The sequence below is a fragment of the Cricetulus griseus genome, chromosome 3 (assembly GCF_003668045.3).
Source record: "Cricetulus griseus strain 17A/GY chromosome 3, alternate assembly CriGri-PICRH-1.0, whole genome shotgun sequence".
NCBI classification, from domain to species: domain Eukaryota; kingdom Metazoa; phylum Chordata; class Mammalia; order Rodentia; family Cricetidae; genus Cricetulus; species Cricetulus griseus.
This window is the reverse complement of record NC_048596.1, coordinates 118,512,516-118,539,194: the sequence shown is the minus strand read 5'-3', so window position 1 is coordinate 118,539,194 and position 26,679 is coordinate 118,512,516. Positions and strand designations below refer to the sequence as shown.

At 48.2% G+C, this 26,679-nt stretch overlaps 1 protein-coding gene across 2 annotated transcripts in view; it reads left to right on the top strand.

Moving 5' to 3' along the window:
* Positions 1-9,290: 9,290 nt before the first annotated feature.
* Acan (aggrecan) overlaps positions 9,291-26,679 on the top strand; it is a 33,940-nt gene continuing 16,551 nt past the window's right edge. For both annotated transcript variants that reach the window (XM_027408305.2, XM_027408304.2), the window contains exons 1-11: positions 9,291-9,357; positions 11,793-12,176; positions 13,927-14,101; positions 16,146-16,273; positions 17,672-17,965; positions 19,300-19,698; positions 20,853-21,027; positions 21,424-21,551; positions 22,473-22,766; positions 24,499-24,714; positions 25,713-26,669. In XM_027408305.2, coding sequence (XP_027264106.1) covers positions 9,291-9,357; positions 11,793-12,176; positions 13,927-14,101; positions 16,146-16,273; positions 17,672-17,965; positions 19,300-19,698; positions 20,853-21,027; positions 21,424-21,551; positions 22,473-22,766; positions 24,499-24,714; positions 25,713-26,669 — 3,217 coding nt within the window. The remainder of the gene's footprint in view (positions 9,358-11,792; positions 12,177-13,926; positions 14,102-16,145; positions 16,274-17,671; positions 17,966-19,299; positions 19,699-20,852; positions 21,028-21,423; positions 21,552-22,472; positions 22,767-24,498; positions 24,715-25,712; positions 26,670-26,679) is intronic.

Sequence of the window (26,679 nt, the reverse complement as noted above, 5' to 3'; positions counted from 1 at the left end):
TGTCAAGAAACCTGCTCATGACCACAAAGGTAGCAGGTTTGAAGACAAGGTATGAATGCATATTGTGTTCTTAAGGCACTCATCTCCCACAGTACTGCACTGTCTCCTAGGAAACTGAGGAAGAGGTTGTTTGGGGAAATATTGTGGAGCCTGTGTTCAGAATGGACCTCACAGTGTAGCCAAGGCAAGAGATACTAATAGAGGCATATGAATCTGTGGGGTAAAGGGAATCAAGAGAAGTCGGAGTCCTAAAGTATTTATGGTCTGCTTCTGCCAGCATTCCCTTGTGCTCCCTCTCACCTCCACAAACAAAGCACCCCCTACAATCATTCTTGGTACCAACCACCCTGACTACCCCTAGAAAGAAGGGATCAAGGCCTGCCTGTACCCTAGCTAGGGAGTTGTGGGTTTGGATGCTGGCCATCTACCTTATAGCTCTTTGCAATTGGCCTGATGAATGCAGTCAGGAGACACCATGTTGAATGGTAGATACGGTCCTACAGTGGATTTCTGACTTGCAGTTGAGTGCTGGGAAAGAGAGGACCCAGAATCCAGCAAGAGCCCTCCCTGTGTATGAGTACAAGGTCCAGAGTGAGCTGGAAATCCAGCTTGCCAGCTGCCTCCTATAGACTGGGAGCAGCAGCAGCAGCAACAGCAACAGCCTCCCCTAACCCTGCATCCTCCTGCCTCAAGGCAAACTAGAATTCATATCAATTTCTCTGTTTTATAAACTAAGTATATATTCACTTAATTCTCTATATTGTACATCCTTCTTGTCCTACTCCTTGCTGGCTTCCTTTCATTTCCTTTGTGGATTTCTGAGCTCTCCTATTTCTCTCTTTAGGATATGGTCTGTGTTTCCTTATTCTGACTCTCCTTCACTGGCTCACACTGAGGCAGTCTCTAGTCTGCCATCTTACCTGGAAGCCCCTTCCTTCTAAATCTACTGTTCCTCTCTCTCCCCCATTGGTTGAAATCTGTTTGCTGAATGAATAATGAATGGTGAGACTGACAAATGTGGAGGGCCTGGGAATGTTGAAGGAAACATTTGTAGCCATGAGATCTGTGCTTCAGACCAGTCCAGCTGCATACAACCTGTGAGCTCTGAGCAAGTCAATTAACCATTCTGTGCATTCACTGTAGCCAAGCTTTCTTGGACCACCAGCCCCAAACCATGACATGGAGACTTATTACTTGTGAATGCTTGGCCTTAGCTTAGGCTTATTTCTAGCTAGCTTTTTTTTTAACTTAAATTAACCCATTTCTATTAACCCATGTGCTGCCCAGAGGCTTGCTTACCTCATTATGTACTGCGCATCCTGATTTCCTGATTCCTCAATATTTGACTGGCTGGCCACTGACTGGCTCCCCTTTTCTCTCTGCCCACCAGCCCCACCTATCCCTCCTCTGCTTATCTATTGGCCATTCAGCTTTTCATTGGACCAATCAGGTGCCTTAGGCAGGCAAGGTGAAGCAGCAACACATCTTTACATAATTATACAAATAATCTGCAATCCAAACAAATACGACACATCTTAACATAGTTAAACAAATATTCCATTCCACAACAATTTATAGAGGATAGCAGTATTTATCTTTTGCAAGGTGCTTTGTTTGGGTTTGTTTTGTTTTATGAGAGTCTCACGGAGCCCAGGCTGGCCTAGCTCTCACTGTATAGCCAAGGATGACTTTGAACTTGTGATCTTCTTACCTCTATCTCCCAAATGCCAGGGTTCCAAGCATGTACCACCAGGCCTGACTTGGAAAGTGGCCCTAAAGATGAGAAACCATCTTGGAAGAGCTAAGAACATAATTCCTGATGCACAGCAGGCCCTTTACAACTCTAAATGGTTCATGAAGCCATCATATAAATTGATTCTTGCTGGAAAATGCTCCCTATCCCCTAAGGATAGAGAGCAGATGGCTGTCCTCAGTGATCAGGGAAGTCCTGAGAGCCACTGAGTTTCCTGTCTCAATGGAGACAGAAGTGGCAGCACTTGGCTTCTAATTTATGGTCTGCAGTTTTGCTTGAAGCTACATCCTATACCCAGTCTGAGTGAATGTCAGAGATTTCAGTAAACTAACTAGAAGGGGTGTTCTCATTACCTGCTGTCACTGAGAGTCAACTGGCCATGCACTTGGGGCATTCTTTAAATTAAAACTAGGCATGCATCACACTTGCGTTTCCAAACACTGGATGAGTAAGAGCTTCCTAGGTTCAGAGGCCCAAGGCTCAACACCCATAGTAGGTAGTCAGTGCAGGATGCTAGCTTGCTAAGTTAGATGCAGCAATGGGGGGTGGGTGATGCAGGGGTTCTCTGTGACGGAGAATCCAATCAGGCAAGATTCTAAGATTCAAGGAGACACATCCACTGAAGGCTGTACAGCATGTCTCATTAGATTCCCGCAGCGATCCTGCACTGTGCAATCGATTCTGCCACATCAGCACTGTAGAGGCAGGAAGCCCAGTCCAAGGAGACTAAATAATTGCACCAGCAGCACTGTGTGTTCCTGTGTAAGTGTCACAACTGTAACTTAACAAGATGTATCTGACTCCAGTGCCCTGTAAACAGCTGACCTCATAGATTAAAGCATTTATGAGAGAGAAGCCATCCACAAGGATGTGTTCATTCATAAACTGGTTTTAACATATGAAATGGCAAAGAGCAGCCAAGCCTCATTGTGTAGGCCTATAATCCTAGGTATTCAGGGGGCTGAGGCAGGAGGATCACAAGTTCAAGACCTGTGTGGACCACCCATTGAGTTCAAGGCTAGCCTGGACAACTTAGCAAGACTCTATCTCAAGACAAAAAGTGAAAAAGAGCTGAGGATGAAGCTTGGTGTAGATCTCTTGGCCATCATAGGAGGCTGTAGCTTCCATCATTAGCACCACAAGAGGAGACTGTTTCTAACCAAAGGTCTTAGGACATCTTCCAGATGCTGGGCCTCAAAAGAGGGTCAGACTCAGTCAGGCATAGAGCTGAGAGGAACATGCAGTGCATGACAGAACTATGTGGTAGAAAGGAGGTTGGGAAGGAGCCATCAAAGGCAAACAGAGCATGAAGGAGAGACAAGGCCACGCCCATATGTAAAATCAGAGGAGAAAATAAAGGGCCAAGGACAGTGTGGGTCCAGGTGTAGCTGAGAGACAGACCACAGGGCAAGTCCTTCTGCCTGAAAAGACTCTGTGTAGGAAGTGGGAGCTTCTGGGGTCAGAGGAGATAAAGGACATGCATTCAATAACACAATCAGTCCACCATAAGGTGGACTCCAGTGGGCATGGAGATGAAGGTGGCCCAGCCCTATAAGGCTAGAAAATGCACAGGACAGAGGTTTTGTTGGATGGAAAAAGAGAAGAACCTATTGTCTTTCTCCCATATTGCTTTTCTATTTAGCAAAAGTTATTTCCAGCATGCTGGTAAATCTGCTCTCAGAAAAAGCAAGAGCTTTCACCTCATGGGTGTTTGCTGATTACCATAGTGTAAACACTCCCATAACACCCAAGTGCAAGGTGGGAATATGGCAGTTGCTGGATGTGGAATTGAAAAGAGATGCTTCACCTTAACCATGAAGGGCTGGCATGAGTCCAGTGTAGCACTGCCAAGGTTCTCCTGGTAGGGAAAGACCCTGGTTTGTACTCCTCTGAGCTGTACCTAGACTGTGACCTTCCTGAAGTCGCATGCCATATTGATGTGACAATGCAGTCATGCACAGTGTGAGCAAGCTGTGTTGCTCTAGCTGAGACTTACCAATGTAAAGTGCAGGGAGCTAACTCCTAGAGCTGCGCACACATGAAGGCTGGAGCACTGTAAGCCTCCTGTTCCACCTCCCCACCCTCCAAGACCTCGGGCTGAAGGAAATGACTCCGAAGATGCTCAGTGCTCTCTCTCTCTCTCTCTCTCTCTCTCTCATATCTCTCTCTGTCTCTGCCTCTCTCTGTGTGTATGTGTATGTGTATGTGTATGTGTATGTGTATGTGTATGTGTATGTGTATGTGTATATGTGTGGCACTACACAAGATATTAAGAAGTCAGCAGCAGGGAATAAAACAGGAGCGATCACTGCTTTGTGAAGTTCACGAAGTCTGGGAGTCAGGAAAAACAAGTTCTTAGAATTGGACTCCAGCTATGGCACCACTTTCAACCTGCTGTGTGGTCCTCAGTAAAATACAGAACCCCTTTGAGTCTTGGTTTCTTCAGCTGCAAAATTAATGCATTGGGTTTGAAGTTCACAGTGATCAATCCCAGCTCTGTTCTTCTGTGGCTCTAAGAGTTCTGGAAGCTAATGAAGGGATAAGAATGCCTGCACAGGAGTCCTGTAGGTAGGGAGCACAGCTGGTCCCCGAGGTTGTGTCCTGTGTCTCATGTGGAGTGGATTGTGGGAGCCATGGAGAGATCACGAGTGATCATTGGCAATGAAATGGATCACTGGCTAAACAAGGATTGGATGTGGGACTGGAACCTCCCACTGATTCTCCATTCAGGAAGAGGTGAAAGTCCTGCCTGAGCTACCCGTGCAAGCCTCCTGGAAAGAAGGTCATACTGTGAACCCCACTGCCATCTTTTCTGAAGGAACAAAATTGTCATTTTATCAGCTGAGTTCTGTGGAAACAGAAAATAGGTTGCAAAAGGATGGTAATTACAAAAATTAAACATTGGTGGGATTGGGATGCAGGAAGATGGGAATCCCCAGCCCGGTGCCCTGTTTCCTGTTTCCGTGGTGTTTGGAAGGGTGGTAGTGTTGCTGTTAAAATGAAAACAGTTTTGTTATTTATGGAAACTCACCTAGTCCAATCCTCATCTCAGGTAGGACACTTCCCCCCCACAATCATTCCACACTTCCAAAAGCACGGGTTCTAAGCGGCTCACACAAGCTAACATGTGGGTGGAGGGAGAAAGTGGCACTGGTGGGTGCCTGCTGATGCTAAAGACTGCATGTGTGCAGTGTCAAAGGCATGGTGCCCATCCCAGACAAAAAGAACTTGCTGGCAAGATATCTCACTCCATCTGTGAAGCAGCGTGGGCAGGTCCCATGTTAATAGGCAGTAAGTGGCCTGACAGGGCCAGAGCCTGAGTCTGTCTTAACTGAGCTGTTGGAAAAGGAATTCAGAATGAGAGAATGAGCTTTCCCTTCAAGACTCTGATGGAGTCACTGCCTGCAACTGTGGAGCACAGGCACATGTACACACACACACACACACACACACACACACACACACACACACACACACGAGAGAGAGAGAGAGAGAGAGAGAGAGAGAGAGAGAGAGAGAGAAACAGACACACACAGAGAGACAGACAGATACACACAGAAAGACAGACACACACACACACACACACACACACACACGAGAGAGAGAGAGAGATAGAGAGAGAGAGAGAGAGAGAGAGAAACAGACACACACAGAGAGACAGACAGATACACACAGAAAGACAGACACACATGCACACACACACACACACACACACACACACACACACGAGAGAGAGAGAGAGATAGAGAGAGAGAGAGAGAGAGAAACAGACACACACAGAGAGACAGACAGATACACACAGAAAGACAGACACACTTGCACACACACACACACACACACACACACACACACACACACACGAGAGAGAGAGAGAGAGAGAGAGAGAGAGAGAGAGAGAGAGAAACAGACACACACAGAGAGACAGACAGATACACACAGAAAGACAGACACACACACACACACACACACACACGAGAGAGAGAGAGAGAGAGAGAGAGAGAGAAACAGACACACACAGAGAGACAGACAGATACACACAGAAAGACAGACACACATGCACACACACAGAGAGAGACACACAGATGGAGGCAGATACACACAGAGAGAGACAGGCACACAGAGAGAGACAGAGACAGACAGATACACACATACACAGAGAGAGAGAGCTGAAAAGCAGGTGTCTGCTGCTCTTCCTTGCCAAGACTCCTAACAATTGTCTCCTGACAAGGCCAATCCTTGGCACCAGGGCTCCTGGGGCTTCCTTCTAGGCCGCCTCCTGTGCCTCTGAGCCCCACCACTGTCCATCTCAGGTCTTCCCCACCTCCCCAGCCTCAAGGCCCTACATATGCCATCCCTTCCCACTGCTTTACTTTTCTTCCCATTGAGAAATGTTTCTCTGTCCACGAGCGAGAGAGTGAGCGTGGGCTGACAAAGTCAGTCTTCTCACATAAAGACTCAGTGAGCTCCGGAGAGGCTTGGAACCCAGACAGAAAGGAATTTCTCCCTATTTTCGTTACAACTGAGAAAACACACACAAACACAAGAGCATATTTATTGCGATATTTCTATCCCAAAGTTTTTTAAGAAGAAATAAAATTAGTTTTTCTGCCCACTCTACACAACCCCCTCTCCCCCTCCCCTTCTCATTCCTTCACATTTCCTGGTCTAAGCCAGGGAGAAAAACAGAGCAAGCCCAAGCCCCACAGAGCACACTGCATCCCAGACAATGTCCAGCTTGTTCTGGGAGCGAGGGAAGAAACACAAATCCGAAATGTACACGAAACTTCCAAGTGAAGGGTGTTCTGAGGGAGGAACAGGCTAGCTTTGTGTCTGGGTCTGAGGAAAAGGTCCCTATACAAACACCTCTGGCCGATCTTCTTGACCCTCTTCAGGAAACCATTTCTTAGCCCTGACTGGTCAGCTGACCTTGAACAAGCGTTCCCTCTCCAAATCAGTGTCCCCTCAATGTATTGGACCTGGGGTATGAGATGTTTTTTAAGGTTAATATCTAAGTCAGAAAATCCCTAAGGAGATGTAAGGGGCCATTTCTCAGAACGATGGAACTTTCCAGGCTTCCTACCGAACAGGGGTGACGTGACTCTAAGCCCTCAACCACACAGAAGGGCCTTTCATTTCTCGAGTGATAGATGCGTATGGCGTGGGTAGAGAGAGAATGGATGGCCGAAATATGCCAAGCTCCATGACAGGAAAGGGTTACCTTGTCCAGGGTCCAGACTGCCCCTCCCCAGGCAGTCCTGAATGGGAACACCAGCATCTCCTTCCCCATAGCCTCGTAGCCTAGGTGCTCCTAAGGGAGCCTGCTCCCTTGATCCCTAAGCTCGGCTAGCCAAGTCTACCGTGACTAAGCAGAGAGCGACACCTGCTGGACTGTCAGGCTCTGACAGCGCTGAGGTTGAGGTATGGAAGCCAGGGGTCCAACCTCCACTGAGGATGCTCTGTGTGGCTGCAGGGCCCATCTGCCCCTTCGTTCCCACCGCCCCATCCCCAAGTCTTCCTTTCTTCTTCTTAGACCAAAAAAGTAAATGCTGATGCCGCTGAGCATAGCTCATGGGGTTACACAGTGCAAGTCTCAGAAGGTGTGTGTGTGTGTGTGTGACTTGGTTGTGTACCCTCCAGGGCAGTGGTACCATGACACCCAGACCATTTCTACATGCAGCTGGCTGAAGACCACTGCTCAAGCTGGTAGCTTTAGAAGGTCCCTTATGCTTGCTGGCAGGAGGTGGGGGGGTCCCTACGGTGCAGGGGAGATCTTTAAGTGATGGCTGCAGCCCATCTGTGTACATGAATGATAGCTGACCAGCTGGTGACAATCAGGAAACTTCACTTTCCAGTTCACAAAAAGCTGCATTTGGTCCAGAAGAGGGCTACAGGAGTCCTAGGTTCTCAATTCCTGGTGTTAGTTGCTCATCTCACTCCTGCTTATGGGCTGTCTTGCTGACTCTAGCCAGGGTTTTGACTCTTGCTTAAAACTAAACTAAACTAAATGATCATTGCTAAAATATACAAGGTTCCTGAATTGGAGTGGGTGGCACACCCAGATTCCATCAGGGAAGCTGGATAGTTTGTCATGTCTCTGCATCTGAAGGGCTGTATTAGGGTTCTCTAAAGGGATAACTCTTACCCCTCCACGCTTCCTTCTTTCTCTCCCTCCCTTCTCTCCCCATCTCTTCCTCCACCCATCTTCATCCCTCCCTCCTCCTTCCACCCTCTCTCCTCGCTCCCCTGGGTCATTAGTGTACTTGAACGTGTGTGTGTGTGTGTGTGTGTGTGTGTGTGTGTGTGTGTGTGTGTAATAGAGTTCAATCACTCATCATGGCTGTTGCTGTGTGTGCTTGTGTGTATGGGTGCATGTGTGTGTCACTAGATATCAAGCATGCTAGGAAAACACTTGAGCACTGAACCACATCCTAGCCCTTTACATGGCTTCTGATACAATTAAGATACACAGTAAATAATAAGTGTCTGAGTCTACTTAGTGAGTCCATGGTAAACTGTTTTAATTATATGTTTCTTAATAAGTTGTATTGCATGCCAAAATAATAACATATAGTACAGGAAATACATTGTAACAGCCGTTTATTGTAATTACAAAGTATTACGTACCATATACATAATTAAATTCCCCATACTTTCATATGATTGGCATGCAGTAAATTTGTTTGCACTGGCGTCATTACAAACAGGTAAGAAATGTGTTGCACTGGGACATTACATTGTCACTAGGCAATACGGTGTTTTCACCTCCACTGTAAACTTATTGTTATATATGTGCTCCACCATTGACCAAATTGTCATTATGTACCATTTCATTTTCAGCAGGGGACATCCCCTTGCATGACTGTGTATCTGAGGGGGGAGAGAGGAAGAGAGAGAAAGACAGAGGGAAGGAAGGAGAGAGAATAAGAACAATATAAGTTGAGGCTGTGGCTTCCCAGAGACTCAGACAGACTAGCAAGGAGCTGGTTGACCATCTTCAGTTTGAAGCTCCACATGCTCAAACCCCAGCTCATGCTTCAGGTAAAGTCCAAAGAGAAGAAAAATAGTTGGAAGGCCATCAGGGAAGAAGTCTCTCTCCTCAGGAGAGGGTCCTTTTTTGTTCAAGCCTTCAGAGGTTGTCTGTGACCCACACACACTACAGAGGGAGGTCCATCTCAGTCTACAGATCCCAGTTTTCATCTGATACAAAACCCCCAGCAGACACATGGGAAGAGTGCAGGAACCTGAGCCATCTATGGCTCACCTGTCCTTAGCTACCACAGGAATTCACCAAGATGAGTCTCCACTGGCTAGAAGATGGGAGGACCAGTGTACCAGCCACCTTTGAATTAAGCTTAGAAATGCGTGAAGGTTTCTGAGGGAAAGGATTCTTGGAGGAAACACCACCCAAACCACTGCAGCCTCTTGTTGAGCAATGTGACTTCAGAGCCTTGGTGGTGGATTCTGTCACAGTATCTCTTCCACCTCACTGGGCCTTAACTGTCAAAATAACACCTCTACTGCCTCTTCCAGGTGAACTATGACCACTTTACTACTGGTCTTTGTGACTCTGAGGGTCATCGCTGCAGAAATCTCAGAAGTTCCAGGTGAGGACAATCCCATGCATGGCTCCTTTATTCAGTCAGTAGCGGGCGAGTACTGGGTTCTGAGGACAGGACACAACTTGCTCTGGGATACAGTCCCCTCCCCCTTCTTTTGGCCTTTTCCTGGCCCTGCCCCCTTTCTAGCTACAGTAAGAAGGCACCCACGAATGTGTGCATGAACCCAGAGCCTGGCATACATGCACCCACTCCTGGATGCCCTCTAGCAAGGACACTTGCTGAGCTGAGACTCCTTCACAGCAGCCTCTCCTTGGGGATCTCATTCAGAACTGCTGCACAGTGAGAGTGGGACGGAGAGAAGACATGGAGAACCAAAGGGAAAGGCTGCCAGGGAGCATGGGTAGGGACATCAAAGGAGGAAAGACCTGAGGAGCAGAGTGAGAGGACTGGTCTTTCCTCTAGAAGTGAGAACACAGTCCTGGTGTGAGCCCCTCAAGAGAGCGGTGAAGAACTTTACACCTAGTGTGGAGATCTGGGATCCCAGGGCTAAATATGTTTGTGAGACCTCCCTCACAGTGTGGAATGAGGGGGAACAAGAGGAGACTTGGACCATCTTTCTCCCACCAACCCACTGAGTCCCAATGCAAAACTCTAGAACTTCGGGGTCACAGTAAAAAGATTCTCATGGTCAAATGGAAAGATACACAGTATTTTATTCAGTTACTTGTTGGCCTGATTCATAGCTTTTGATTATGTAGATGTGGGTAGTATCTGGACCTCCATTGGTGCTCAGGGCCCCATGAATATCCAGACGCTGGCCATTATTTGGGGAGATGTGTCCACATCAGCGAAACAGTCCACTGAGAGGGTTGACTGGGAGCTTTAACAACCACTGGGTTGTGCTCAATGGTGGCCTCTGGCTATTCCCTGAGACCACCACTGCAGAGCCAAGCTGTGGCCAGTGGCATCAGGGCTGGGCAGCAGATGGAGGTGTTTGTGGCGGGATAGTAGTATCGTCCACACATCAGAAGGTCCAGGCTGGACTCCAGACATTCCTGCCCTCCCTGCCCGCCTTGTCCGTACTCTACTATAAATCCACCAGCCACATCCATCTTAAACTTTTATTTCAACCTGTAGCATCCCCTGAAAGGAAGGATTCTGTGCATGTAAGACCTTCCATGAAAGGTGTTGTGTAGAAGGCTGTTTCTCTCCCATCCCACAGGATTCAGGAAATACCACATCTTCTCTATTGACACACTCCATAATTTTTATGAAGTCTGGTCCTACCTAGTCAGATTTCCAGATCTGACTCTACAGGCAAAAATGTCTAACCTGTCCTTCCCTCATCTCCTCATTCTTTACCTCAAAAGCCTTGTCCTCCTACAAGGTCCCACTAAAATCCAGAGCAGACCTCCTGGGGTGGGATGGATACATCTCTGAAGTTCTGTATCTCAAGTTTAAAGGTTGTGTAGAATTATGTATATTCCTTGATAACCATTACACCTGACGTGTTAGATGGTTTCTGCCTCTGTGGGAAAATGTCTCAGGGAAATAGCTTGCTTGTGGCAAGGCAGAAACATCATGCCTAAAGATATAGTGGATGAGAGCTGTTTACCTCATGGCAGCCTGAAAGCAGAGAGATGGACAGAGACAGAGACACACAGAGAGACAGAGAGATGGGGAGAGCGCAGTGAACAAGATATGCCTTTCAAATTCACACCTCCTATTGCCCTCCAGTGAGGTTCTACATCCCAGTTCAGCTCTGAGCTGACCAATGGATGAGTTCATTGATGAAGCTGGCATCCTTATAATCCAATCACCTCTCAATAAACACTGCCAAACTTCCCACACATGAACCTTTTGTGAGGAACTCATCATATCCAAAATAAATACCCCAATATACTGTAGGGAGACACCGTAGCCACACCTCCTAAGGGCTGGCTACAGGTGTGCCTAACCATGCCTATTAAGGCGTGGTTAAGGTGAGGTCAGGGTGATGTGGGAGGGCTTCTTAAGCAACCATGAGCACATGGAACGATCTCTTCCCCTTCGGCTGCCCCTTCTCTCTGGCCTCCCTGCCTTGCTGCCCCTGGGCATGCTCTGGCTTTTGTTTGGCTGGTATTTATCTGAATAAAGGTATCTTGAATCTACAAGCATTCTCCTTCAATATACTTTTTTTAAAATCAAACATGTCACTACCCTAAGAATAAGAGTCCTGCTTTTCTATAGTTTGGCATCCCCTAAGTGTCCGTAGTTTGAGGTCTTGGCTGTGATGCCTCTCTCATGCTCCTCTGGAACCAAAGGTCTTGAGGGATGCTAATCTGGAGAGGGTGTTGTGAGGCTCCCTGGGAATCCCCAGGTTCCTCCATGGTGGGCTGGATTTGGGCCTCTCAGATGGCTGAATCTCCAGGACTGTGTGTGTGGCTTGTGGTCTCTGTTACCCTAACATTTTTGTTTGTCCTCCCACCCTTCCCCCACAGATCATGATAACTCACTGAGCGTGAGCATCCCTCAGCCATCCCCACTGAAGGTCCTCCTAGGGACTTCCCTCACCATCCCCTGCTACTTCATCGACCCCATGCATCCTGTGACCACTGCACCCTCCACCGCCCCCCTTGCCCCAAGAATCAAGTGGAGCCGTGTTTCCAAGGAGAGAGAGGTAGTATTGTTGGTGGCCACTGAAGGACAGGTTCGAGTAAACAGCATCTACCAAGACAAGGTGTCGTTACCCAACTATCCGGCCATCCCCAGTGATGCCACCTTGGAAATTCAGAACCTTCGCTCCAATGACTCTGGGATCTATCGCTGTGAAGTGATGCATGGCATTGAGGACAGTGAAGCCACCCTGGAGGTCATAGTAAAAGGTAAAGGTCTCCCACAGGGATGTCAGGTCCTTTGTAGAATTAGAATGATGTCCTCACTGGTGTGGACCTTGGTGGCTAGCTTTCCTACTCTGCCCCTCTGCGTACCCATTTTATGCTGGCTTCCTCTAAAGTGGAGCTGGCAATGCTATGCTATGTGGGATTGGGACACTGGGGGCAGGGCACATAAATACATCCTTGTTATTGGCAGTTAGTGTTTGCCAACAATCCTTGACTTGTTGGGTATTTCAGCTTTTCTTGTCACTGTGGTCAAATACCTGGCAGGAACTGACTTAGGGTAGTAAGGAGTTACTTTGGCTCAAAGTGTGAGGAGAGACAGTCCACCATGGTGGGGACTACACGGCAGCAGGAGTTTGAGGAAGCTGATCATACTGCATCAATAGTCAGGAAGTGGAAAGATGACTCCAAGTGCTCAGCTCACTCCCTTTCTCCCCCCCCCCCTTTTTTTTCTATTCAATCAGGGACCCCAGATCATGGGATGGTGCCACCTACAGTCAGGGTGGGTCTTCCCTCTTCAGTTAAAGCCTCATAGACATACTCGGGGGGGGGGGGGTCCTACATCACAGTGGGCCTTGTAAGTGTGCCCACTTTGCACCGGAGCAAATGATCCGTATTGCATGACTGACCCTAGAAATGAATGAAAGTGGCTTCCTTACATGTCATCCAGGCATCTTCTCCTCCTCCACCACCCCTTTAATTTCAGCTTCAGGGACCAAAGAAATGGCTGAAGACTCACTCCCTGGTCTCCCTTCTCTCTAAGAGCACTCATTAGGATGGCCTGAGCTCCTGGAGACATGGAACCCTTGGTGTCTCCTTCCCTGGAGGACGGGGGGGGGGGGGGGGGTTGATTAACAAAAAAAAAAAAAAAAAAAAAAAAAAAAAAACAGAGGATCCTGGAGTGGCAAAAAATTACAAGGAGATAGCTTTTGCCTTAGTTCAAAGAACTTTCTTTTTTTAAGATTTTATTTATTTATTATGTGTACAACATTCTGCTTCCATGTACATCTACACACCAGAAGAGGGCACCAGATCTCATAACGGATGGTTGTGAGCCACCATGTGGTTGCTGGGAATTGAACTCAGGACCTCTGGAAGAGCAGTCAGTGCTCTTAACCTCTGAGCCCTCAAAGAACTTTCTTATTGTCAGAATTATTACAGGTGTTCTAGAAGGAATGCCTTGTGAGGAGGTGATGAGCACCCTGTTAGGGTGGTGGGGTGGGGTGGGCTGGGGTGGGGCAGGGTGGAGAGGAGACGGGGTTCCAGCAAGAGCAAAAGAACCACAAGCAACCATATGCTGAACTCACTTCAGCAGCTGAGGAGCTATTGACAGCTGATGGCTCTGGAGGGAAGGAGAGTTGGTTTTCTTTAATGATACAGCCCCTGGTAGGTTGATCACACTTCAGTAGATGGCTCCACACCTATTAGTATATAGACAACACAAATTAGACTCAGTGGGAGAGATGGATGGAATATTTCAGGTAGAGCTGGAAGGAGTAGAGAGAGGATTTGGGGGTAAATATGATCAAAATACATTGTTTACATGTATGAAATTCTCAAAGAATTAATAAAATATAATTTTAAAAAGACAGAAGGAAGCCATGTCATCCTGGGCCAGAGAGTGCCCAGGGTCCCCTTGATTCCTGCCGCCATATCTCTAGAGCCGCCATATCTCTAGAGCGTCAATAACCAGAGTTCATACCTAACCAGCCTTCCGGGTCTGTGTTTCCCACAGGCATCGTGTTCCACTACAGAGCCATCTCCACACGCTACACTCTGGACTTTGACCGAGCACAGCGGGCTTGCCTGCAGAACAGCGCCATCATCGCCACACCTGAGCAACTGCAGGCTGCCTATGAGGATGGCTTCCACCAGTGCGATGCAGGCTGGCTGGCCGACCAGACAGTCAGGTGATACCCCCAACCCCCAAAAGAAGAACAGTCAGAGCCTAGCAAGATGGGGCAGGCAACGGTGTGGGACACTGACCAGTACTTAGCAGTTGTGAACATGACCCTGTAGCCAGTCTAGGTTAGGGATCAGGGTCCAGCCTTGTCAGCGTATATACCCAATGTCCTACCCCAGGTCACCATTATTTACTCTCCCAGGAGAAAATAACACCAGCAGCCTTGTTCTGGACTTCACTACTTTCTTTGCCTGTTTTTCCTGTCATCAATGTTTCTTTACTTCTGGTTTGTTTGTCAGTCTTTAACTTTAGAGTTTTATTTACTTTTGTATACTACCTTTTTATAAGATAAAACATATGTAAATTAAGCATCTAGACTCATCTTTTTTCTGAGTGAGTCCTGGGAGCCACATATCAAAGCAGTGTAGATAGAGGCGGGTTTCAAGGATCCCAGTACAATGTTTGAAGCCTGTAAAGACAGGCTGTCCACCCCATGTGCATCATAGCACTAGCCCCAAAGCCAGCACACAAGGCCTCGGGAAGAGAGCTTTGCAAGCTTGGGCAGGTCAGGGGATCGTAGGTCACAAGGCCATACAGCATCATTACAGTTTCATCTCTGATGTTGCGATGCCCACACGCTGATCAAAAATAACTTGGGGAGGAAAAGGTTCATTTCAGCTTACACCAGGTCACAGCCTGTCAGTGAGGTGAGGGCAGAAACACTGGGAGGCAGGAACCATGGAGAAATGTTGCTTCTGGCTCACTGTCTGGCTCATTGTCTGGATCACCCACAGGCATGCTCAGTTGGTTTTCTTTTTTTAAATTAAAAGTTTATTTGAATATAAAATTAGGTATGGTTTTACACAGATGTGAATGTTGAATAAAGCAATCTCATCTTTAGAGAAAAAATATGTATACTAAAGAAAAAAACACACACACACACACAAATGACTTGTAAGGTTGACCAGATCACTACAGCACTGGGAAACATGAATTCGAAAAGTAGGACTTTGTAAATAGGAAACAAAATAAAACCAAACAAACAAAGAAGGGGAAGGATCATTTTGGAAGTGAAAACTAAATAACAAGGAATCCACTGGGGAAAGTAGGGCACACAGGAGAAAACAGAATAAGAAAAGTGAGCAAACAAAAGCCAATAGACTTTAAAAAAAATTAAGTAGAGGTAAAAATGATAATAAGCAGATAGGTGCAGTGATGCAAAAATAACGAAAGGCCAAAAGCTTTAAAATGTGCTCAGTTGCTTTTCTTATACAACCCAGGCTCACCTGTCCAGGCTGGGCTCTGCTACATGATCATAGACTGAGATGACCCCTCACAGACATGGCCGCAGGCTAATCTGGGTGATTCCTCAATTGAGACTCCTCCAGATGACTCTAGGCTGTGTCAAATTGACAGTTGAGGCTAACTGGGGCAAACCACAAAAATCAGTAAATTTAAAAAAAAAAATGAGACAACGATCTAATATGTCAAGAGTTCACATATTGGCCTCGGAAAGAGCTAGACCCAAAGCCGAACACTGGAATTTAGAAGCTGTGTGACTTTGAACAAGTCAATTAACCTTTCTAGACCTTAGTTTGGCCAGCTTCTGCCTCACTTGGTAACATATGACTCAACTGGTACAAAGTAGGCACCATGGCCAAATTCAACCCAACTCATCCTTCGTTTCTCTAAATAAAGTTGTGTTGAAATATAGCCATGCCCACTTGGTTACATGTAGCTGCTCCATGCTGCTACAGTGGAAGTGGTCAACACCGAGGCCGGTAGATTACAAAGCCCGAAAGATTCTGGCCTTTTACATGAAAAGTGTCTGTCCCCGGGGGAGAGTGTATTTGGTACCAAGAATGTGCAGACAGAGGCTGTCTAGCCAGTGAGTAGCATTGAGACTGGAGGGGAAACCTGTTTTCAGAGCGAGCTTGGGCAGAGGTAGTGTTATGCCTTTACTGCCTCCTATGAAGGTGAAGGCTACACGAACAGTGACCTTGGGCTTCCTCTGTTCCCAGTGTCACACTCCCATGTTGGCTTCCCAATAGGTACCCCATCCACACTCCCCGGGAAGGCTGCTATGGAGACAAGGATGAATTTCCTGGAGTGAGAACCTACGGAATCCGAGACACCAATGAGACCTATGATGTGTATTGCTTCGCGGAGGAGATGGAGGGTGAGGCAACACCTCCCATAGTGAAAAACCCAGCTCCCTTTGAGATGTGTTTCCTCCCTCATCACCCAGCTCACATTTGGGATAGCTACACAAGGCCTCCTCTAGGCCAGAGCCCTCACTCAGTCCTCTCCTGCCATGAAGGGCATGGTCTTATGCTAGAATACTCACTATCTACTTTGGAGGGGGCCTCAGTAGCCACAGGCATCTGCAAACCATCTGGTGTTCCCAGCAAACCCCAAATTCTAAAGTCCTGTCTCCAGAACCTCAGCATCTCTGGCCAACCCATCCCTGTCTTAAGGTCCATGGTACCATCAAAGTCAGGCTTAGGACTGGGGTGTAGCTCAGTGGCAGCCCAGTGCTCCATTTCCCACTCAAGAGGGACACCCTAGGCCACACTGGGGCACACACCACAGACATGCAGTTTCTGAAGAAACATGCTCCCCAGCCACTCTCTCTCCATATCCCTGACCCCATCTTGAGGTTCTACCTCAAGCCATTTGATGGGCTGTTTGAGGGAGAAACCTACATCATTTCTCTCTTCTTTGAGGGTACTAATTTTGAACACAGTGTTACCCTGCCATGTAGATGACACCCCTCTCCCATTGACACCCATGGATCTCTCTGGACATCCCCCACACTCTCTGAGCATGCCTCCCATAGCTCCCAAACTCCTCCAGCTAGGACAAAAGCTGGTGGTGACATAGCCCAACTTTCTTACCACAGAGGCCTCCTTCTCGTTCTCATCTCAGAAGCCAAATCCTCTACTAAATAACAAGCAGTTGTGCCCCATGTTTGACTAACCCAAGACAAATAAAACAGTTGTTCTGAACTGTCCCTGAACAAGGACACCTGGAACCAATGAGTGATCAGCTACTCCCCTACCCCCACCCCATCCTCAAGCACAATCTTGGCAGGTTTTCAGAAATATTGTTTAAAAGCTAGCAGACCTAAAATTATCCCATAATGGCCCCTTTGGGTACGGTTGGCCCTGGTTTGGGAGCCAGTACTCAAAGAGATCAAAGGTGAAGCCTGCTTTTCTAAGCAGAATTTGAATTTGGGATGGTTTGGAGTGAGCAGTGCCTGTGTTAAAGGAAAGCTCCCCTAGTGGTGGGAAAATGAATAGCAGTCACCCGGCCCACAGGTGCTTCCGATTTTACGTTGCTCTTTTGGCAGCGTTTCTGTTTTAGGGAGGAGATCCTTATTAGGAGATTAATGGCATCCTGCTCAAAAGTTCAGAAAGGAATGGAGACTGGGGAGTGATAGAGAAGCTATTAGATACCAACGTTGACCCACGGCGGGGAAATGATAAACCTCCGAGAAAACATGTGGACCTCTTGGGGACACAGGCAGGATGAGATGGGAGTGAAACCCTCATTCAGTGTTTTGTGTCCTTCACAGGCGAGGTCTTTTATGCAACATCCCCGGAGAAGTTCACCTTCCAGGAGGCAGCCAATGAGTGCCGGCGACTGGGGGCACGGCTGGCCACCACGGGCCAGCTCTACCTGGCCTGGCAAGGCGGGATGGACATGTGCAGCGCCGGCTGGCTGGCGGACCGCAGCGTGCGCTACCCCATCTCCAAGGCTCGGCCCAACTGCGGGGGCAACCTTCTGGGTGTAAGGACTGTATATCTGCACGCCAACCAGACAGGCTATCCGGATCCCTCATCCCGCTATGACGCCATCTGTTACACAGGTGGGGCTGGTGCTGAAGGTGGGGAGGGAGGTCTGCCACTGAAATCAGGTCCCAGTAAGATCTTGGGAAGGTACCTCTGAGTTCCGGGGCCCGCATTGTTATCATCTCCGTCCTGGTTGAGACAATGGAGGTCACAGTGCATCCAGCTCTGTTTGCATCAGATCCACACAGAACAGCGTTTATAGCATATGCTCCAAAGAGTTGCTGTTTCCTTGGTTTCAAAACACAGCTCTGCCCCCTTGCTGCACAAGGCTGGAGAAGTCAGGACCAGGAACCCCTCTGATAGAGAGGAGATGGGGCCTGTCAGAGGGCACGAGCCCACCGGTACCTTCCCTTTTAATCTGGATGCACCTAAACAGTGTTTCTGTAATAGCAGCAGAAAGTTTCGTGGCTTCATTTGGAAAAATTGGAACAAAGTTTTTTAAGTAAGTTTTTATCTTCTATTTAACACACTGTAAGTTATAATTAATTCCTAATTCTTGGAGGGAAAAAATGAACAGCATAAGTTAGGCAAATGTATTGCATACATTTTACAATCTGATTAATGACAATACAGTGACAGCTCATTTCATATTTGACTTCCACGGCCTGATCTTACATGAAGAGGGACACCCTCTCTCCCAAAAACCTCTATTCACTTTTTGATGGTCTCACCACTCTTTGGAAGTATCCCCCTCATGAACATCCTCTTTATTAATAACTTCCCCATGTCTGCCAGCCCCTCATTTGTCCAGGACTCTGAGGCAGGCAGCTCTCCAACAATGCCTGCATCAATTGCACAACTCACATCTGCAAGACTCAGGATTTCCCTAATCATTGATTCACCTGGTCCCATTGGACACACAGGGGGCAAAGTGGCAGCTGGTGGGGAGGTGGAAATAGGAACTGATTTTATTTGATAAGCAGTGAACTAGCTGACCAATATAGCTTGAGTATCCTAGGGCTTCTACAAATCCAGCCAACTGCATCTATACTGAATGTGTGCAGAATTTTTCTTGCCATTGTTCCCATAAACAATAGACTGTAACAGCTACTGAAATAGCACTTACACTGTATGGGGAATTTTAAGCAACCAAAAGATGATGTCAGAGTCCAGCAGCGGTACTTAGGTTATTTAAGGGACTCTAGCATTCCAAGAGTTCAGCACCTGTTGGAGGTTCTGGAACCACCCTGAGGGTATGGAGGAGCCACAGAACCTAAGGCCTTTGTGGTGGGCAGGGCCAGGTGCCTGGCTCCAGCCAAGGAGAAAGAAGTGGGGCACACACATTCAGCTTCCATCTCATAGAAACAGCCCCAGGCTGAGCACTGAAGTTTGTCTTTGCATCCTGTCCCAGGTGAAGACTTTGTGGACATCCCAGAAAACTTCTTTGGGGTGGGTGTCGAAGATGACATCACCATCCAGACAGTGACCTGGCCAGACCTGGAGCTGCCCCTGCCCCGAAATACCACAGAGGGAGAAGTCCGGGGCAATGAGATCCTCACTGCAAAGCCCTTCTTCGACCTGTCCCCCACTATCTCAGAGCCAGAGGAGGCCCTCACAGTTTTCTCTGGTGTGAGGGTCACAGCCTTCCCTGAGGAAGAAACTGAAGAAACCACCAGGCCCTGGGCCTTTCCTGAGGAACACACACCTGGGCTGGACTCTGCCACAGCCTTCACCAGTGAGGACCTAGTGGTACAAGTGACCCTTGCCCCAGGTGCAGCTGAAGTCCCTGGCCAGTCCCGCTTGCCAGGAGGTAGGTATACTCCTGGGGGACAGGCAAGGCAGTTATGTCCACTCTTTGACCACAAATAATTGACTCCAAATGAAGTCAACTATGGAAACCAAACTGTATAACAAGTAGATGACAGCTCCACAAAACAAAACAGACCCACTTGAAAACCACTGCTCTGGGTGACCCCAAAGCCTCCCCTGGTCTGGTCCTCCCACTAGGATAAAAATCAACAAAGTAAGCCAGGCAGTGATGGAGCAGGCCTCTAATCCCAGCACTCGGGAGGGCAGACACAGATGGATCTCTGTGAGTTGGAGGCCAGCCTGGTCTACTGAGCGAGTTCTAGGACAGCCTTGAAAGCTTCAAAGAAATCCTGTCTCAAAAGCAAACAAACAAAAAAATCAACAAAGTTTAGTGAACAAGCTGAATGTAGCTGCTCTGAAGTAGCCTGTGAACTAAGAATGCCTCCACATCCCTAAATAATTAAGGAAGGGGGCTCAAAGGGAAAAAGATATTTTGTGATGCATGTAAAATCATGTAATTTTCAAATTTCAGTGCCCACAAATAAAGTATGATTAGATCAAAGCCACACCCCCATGTTTAAGACTTTGTCTGTGGCTAATTCAGGACAGCTGCAGCTGAGTTGAGCAATCATAACAGAAATGAAATGGCCCGCAAAGCCTGTCCTCGAGACCAGGTATGATGGTACATATCTGTAACCCCAGAACAGGAGGCTGAGGCAGGGGAGTTGTGAGTTCAAAGCCAGTCTGGTTTATATAACAAGACTATCTCAAGAAGAAGAAAAGCCTGATATAGTTATCTTGTTCTTTCTAGAAAACCCTTGCAGCCCTTGGCCTAGGCAAATGGTGTTCTCTATGCTCAGGAACTGTGACAGGGATGTCACTCAGCACAGAGCCCAGCTGATCCCCAAATGCAAATATACAAATGGGAAGAACATTCTAGTGTAGCCTCCATAAAGGGTCTTGATGGTGTCCCCACATGAGATAGACAAATGGACACTGCCATTTACCATGACACTCATGATATCACCAAGTAGAACTTCAGGTGGAATTGCTCGGATCTACCCATTATGTCTAAATGGAGGAGCTAAGCTTAGAACAGACCCCATGAACAGCAATCTTACCTCTGATTCTTTTTCCCCTCTCCTCCTCACCCAGGAGTTGTATTCCACTATCGCCCAGGCTCCACCAGATACTCTCTGACATTCGAGGAGGCGCAGCAGGCCTGCATGCAAACAGGGGCGGTCATGGCCTCACCCGAGCAGCTCCAGGCTGCCTATGAGGCAGGCTATGAGCAGTGTGATGCCGGCTGGCTACAGGACCAGACCGTCAGGTAAAGGATAAGCCTATCATTCCCAGCCCCAACCAAGAAGTCCCCAGCATGGTGGTCACCCAGCACTTGGTGGATTAATGAAATCACTACTGACTGCATAGTTCCCTGAGTTCCACACACACCCCTAAACCAAGACATATTCTGGAAGATGGTGGCAGGAACTGTGCTATGCCAAGTTCTTAGTCATTTCCCTCCAAGAGACAAACAGAAGAAGCTCCTAGAGACCCCATTCAAGCACACCCATGCCCTGCAGCTTGACAGAGTGAACCCTTGTGGAGGAGGCTCTCTACCAAAGGCCACCAGATGCTCAAGAGATATGATACATGAACATGACCCAAGATATGCCTTTCTTAACCTCAAGACGGGCGCTCACCCCCTTCCCATCCTCTTTCACAGGTACCCCATTGTGAGCCCACGGACCCCATGTGTGGGTGACAAGAACAGCAGCCCTGGAGTCAGGACCTATGGTGTGCGCCCATCATCAGAAACCTATGATGTCTACTGCTACGTGGACAAGCTTGAGGGTACAGGCCATATTATCACGTTCCCATTTTCAGGCCAGCAGAGACCAAGGGAGAGTCATGAAAGAAGGATAGAATTGCCACCACCCACCCAGGCCTGCCCCCACACAACTTTCCATGTGGAAAGGAGGCCCACCCCTCACCTCTTTCAATTCAAGTGCCTCCTCTCCTCCAAAGGCTTATAGCCCCCCCCATGTTGTAGTGTGACAGTGGTCCTTGGGAAGTGAGTTTGGTGGATGAATTGATCCATTTCTATCAAACAAATGTTAGACATACCCTCTGCCTTATAGAGTCCCAATGCCATGACAACATCAGAGGCTGTGAGAAGTCCTATAACCCCAAACCTCTTTAACTCTCTGTAACTTAGGATTGCCCCTAAGTGAGCCCCCTAATCCAGACAGGGTCCTGGGTGATATGTGGCTGCTGAGACACAGAGGACTGTGTGCCAGGTCCACAGCAGTCACAGCTCCATGAGGGATCTGGGGGATCAGGGAGCTAAGAGTGCTTGACGGTTTGGGTAGCCAGCTGAGCCAGCTCTATTAGTCAAGGGAAGAATGCCTGGGTGTGACTGGAGAATCTAAGGAGGGGTAGAAGCCAGCTCCTCATAGACTGACTAGCTCAGCCCAGCTCAACTGTGACATTGTCTGTTTTTAGCAAGGGATGTCCCAAGTCCCAGGAAAGTCCCACTCAATACAAAGTGAAGCCCCGGTCTCTATTGCTCAGGATCCCAAGAGATCTAAGGGGTGTGGCCTTGGGGTGTGACTGAGTGGAACGGGGCTCTATAGGAGTGTGTGCCACATAGATTGGTGAACAGCCCTGGTGAGCAGGGTTAGGGGTGCCAGGAGTTCTGCCCCAGGACAGTGGGAACAGAACTCTGCTGATGACACACATGAACCATCACACTGCCATTGTCTCTGTCCCCAGGTGAAGTGTTCTTTGTCACACGCCTGGAGCAGTTCACCTTCCAGGAAGCACAGGTCTTTTGTGAAGCCCAAAATGCCACCTTGGCCTCCACTGGCCAGCTCTACGCTGCCTGGAGCCACGGCCTGGACAAGTGCTATGCTGGCTGGCTGGCAGATGGCAGCCTCCGATACCCCATCGTCACCCCTCGGCCTGCCTGTGGTGGGGACAAACCGGGTGTGAGAACTGTCTACCTCTACCCCAACCAGACGGGCCTTCCAGATCCATTGTCCAGGCACCATGCCTTCTGCTTCCGAGGTACGTAGTCACCCCCATCTGTCTGGGAGGACTTCCTTATTGCCTTCTCTATAAATAGTGACAAATGGTCCCTACTTCAAAGGAAGTTGCATACAAATATCAATTGGGGTAGTGTATGTGAAAACACTCCATATGTGTTTATATATAATGTTATATAGTGTTTTAATCTGTACTTTTCTTCTTGTAAATATTTTGGTGCTGAGTTTAATCAGATAATCCTGGTGTTCTTTGCCAAGCACCAGCCTCCTACATGCTTAATTGATGCACACTGTGTAGGCACTGCCACTGTGGTATCAGCCATCATTGCCACTTACACAGCTGAGAGTGAAACGCTGGGCTCTGATTGGTTGAATCTTCACAGCATCCATGTAGGTTAATGATGCATCCACCAGAATGGAAATTGCAGGCTGCTACCTGTTTTCAACATAGCACACCAAAGCTGAGTGTTCTTACAGTTTCTTGTGAATCCCCAATTACCTTAACTGTTTAAGATTTATGTTTACCATTTTTAATTGTGTGTATGGGGAGTGGGTATGTGCATGTGAGGGCAAGTGCCCTTGGAAGTCAGAACTCTCTGGAGGTGGAGTTCAGACAGTTATGGGCTGCTGTTGTGGGTGCTGGGATCCGAACTCAGGTCCTCTGCAAGAGGATACACATTCTCAACCACTGAGTAATCTCATCAGCCCTCCAGAATTTTTTTAACTAAAGGGGGAAAAAATCTGATGGCTTCCAAGTTTCCCAGACTTCTAGGGACACATTTTAACTTTATTTTTTGTATTTTGAGAAAGGGTCTCATATTGTCAAAGTTGGCCTTGAACTCCTGAGCCTCCTGCGTCAACTTCCTGTTGCCCCTGTCCCAGACTAGGTCTTTGCAGTGGGCAACAGAGGTCAAGCCAGTAAACCCTCCCCATAAATTTACAACCATAACTTGCACTGCCCACCCCACACCTTCAGGGGACTCAAATGTCTTTTTTGTTTGCTTATTTATCTGTTTGTTTTAAGACAAGATTTCATTATGTACCCTTGGCTGGCCTGGAACTTGCTATGTAGAACAGAACTGGTCTTGAACTCATGGAGATCTAACTGCCTCTGCCTCCCAAATGCTGAGATTAAAGGTGTGAGCCGCCATGCCAGGCTTTAAACCTCTTATCACCCTGTAGAGAAGTTCCTTCCTGACCTCCTCCAGGTTGGGGGCTTCCCCCAAATCAGAAGTTAGCCCTTATCAGTGAATCCTGCCATCACCCTGCCCACTGCAAATACCATGATAGGTGGGTGGAATTTAAAGATAAGCCTCGTGTTTCGGGACCTGGCACACTCAGAACCTAGCTCTGCCTTCAAGGCTGGCACTATTCTGTTAGATCTTGAACAGAAAGATTAGCCCTGGTACTTGTAAGCCATTGACCTTGGCCGAGTCACATAACAAGTCCCCAATTGTTAGGTGAATCTCATCTTTATTAAGGTAAAACGTGTTTATAAGTATAAAAGTTTTATTTGGGTCCAGCATATATGATAGCCTGTGGAGAGAGACATCCCAGACCACTCTGTCCTAAGCTGCTAGGGACAGAGGATACACGGTGACATTATACAATAGATGCGATGGCAAACAGCTGTCTTGCTGACTTAGAGGTTGGGGGGTGGTCAGCAAGGCTGGTCAGCAAGGCTGGCCAGGTGGGCCTCAGGGTCTGCTTGCTTCCCTGTGTCAAAGGCAGGACCTCACCTCCCACATCTTCAGGTGTGTCAGTGGTACCCTCTCTGGGAAGAGAAGAAGGTGGCATGCCCACATCACCTTCCGACATAGAGGACTGGATCGTCACTCAAGTGGTGCCTGGTGTGGATGCCATCCCATTGGAGTCAGAGACAACAGCAAGGCCAGACTTCACCACTGAACCAGAAAAACAGACTGAATGGGAACCAGCCTACACCCCAGTGGGTACATCCCCACTGCCAGGTGGGTATAGCTAGGCTCTGGACCATGCCCTGAAGCCATGTACACTGAACCCACATAAATGCCTGCTAGGGAATGCCCACATGAGGGTGGGAGTTTGGTGGGCACCCTTGAACTCACAATATAGCCAAGGCAGGTCTTGACCTTGAAATCCTCCTGCTCCTAAGTAGCCTGGATTACAGTCTGCACTACCAAACCCAGATATAGGTTGTTTTGAAAATACCAACAAAAACAAGACAGAGGGCGGGGGCAGGGGGGGTGTAACCATATTTTAAATGGTGAGGTTGTTGTGGTTTTCTTCTCTACTTTTCAGATCCTCTGTAATAATAGGCACCTCAGCTTGAAAGTGAAGGAGTCTTTATAAACAGCACCACCTGCCTGGAGATGGGTTCTCCCACTCCAACAACACCCGCATCGCTGGGAGGGCTCAGGAAAACAGTTCCTAAGCTTGGACACCCCGCCTCTCTATCAGCAGAGTGCTGGGGTAGGGGCTTGGAATTTGCCTGTTGACCAAGACCCCAGGAGACACTGAGGATGGGAGCCCAGGGACCACACTCTGAAAACCATGAGTTACATATGAAATAATATAAAAGCTCTTGAAGGAGGAACTTGATTTTCTATAGTGGTGGCCCCAGGTCCAGTGGGTAGTGTAAACGGTGGCCTTTAGAGTCCCACGAAGCACAGTTCATACAGCCTGTGGCCCTGAGGGTGTAGAAGGAGCTTCCCAGTCCACTCTCCTCCTTTTATCCACCCACCTGCCCTTCCTTTTTTCTTCCTTCCTTCCTCCTTCTCCTGTCTCTTTTTCCTTCTTTCCTTTCTCCCCTTTCTGCCTCCTCTGCTAGAAAAAAAACAGATCCCTTAGCAGTCATCTGACACATGCCTGCCCTCTTGAAAGATACTTTCTGTGCGAGGGAGAGAGTTCAGATCCATGTATGACTTTGAAATGGAGCAGAGTTCACCCACCATTCCACACTTCACCTTGACTGCCTTCTTTCCTCCAGGAATCCCTCCCACATGGCTCCCCACTATTCCAGCAGCAGAGGACCACACTGAAACCCCCTCTGCCACTGAAGAGCCCTCTGCCTCAGAAGTGCCTTCCACCTCAGAGGAGCCACATACAACGTCACTTACATCACCAAGCGAGACAGAGCTGCCAGGCTCTGGAGAGGCACCAGGGCCACATGATCTCAGTGGTGACTTCACAGGCAGCGGAGAAGCTTCAGGAGGCCTTGGCTCCAGTGGGCAGCCATCAGGAGTCAGTGAAAGTGGACTTCCCTCTGGTGACCTTGACTCCAGTGGCCTCAGCCCCACTGTGAGCTCAGGCCTGCCTGTAGAAAGTGGACAGGCCTCCGGGGATGGAGAAGGAGTGGGGTGGTCCCCTACTCCCACAGTTAGCAGGCTGCCCTCTGGAGGTGAGGGCCTAGAAGGCTCTGCCTCTGGAACAGGAGAACTTAGCGGGCTACCTTCTGGAAGGGAAACGATAGAAACGTCTGCTTCTGGAGCAGAAGGTATCAGCGGGCTTCCTTCTGGAGGAGATGGTCTAGAAACTTCTACCTCTGGTGTAGAGGATGTCAGTGGGATTCCTACTGAAACAGGAGGTCTAGAAATATCTGCCTCTGGGGTAGAGGACCTCAGTGGACTTCCTTCTGGACAAGAAGGTCCAGAAACATCTACCTCTGGAATAGAGGACATCAGTGTACTTCCTACTGGAGGAGAAAATCTAGAAACTTCTGCTTCTGGAGTGGGAGACCTGAGTGGACTTCCCTCGGGAGGAGAAAGTCTAGAAACATCTGCTTCCGGTACAGAGGATGTTACCCAGCTTCCTACTGAAAGAGAGGGTCTAGAGACTTCTGCCTCTGGTGTAGAGGACATCAGTGTGCTTCCTACTGGAAGAGAAACTCTAGAAACTTCTGCCTCTGGAGTAGAGGATGTTAGTGGGCTTCCTTCTGGAACAGGAGGTCTGGAAAC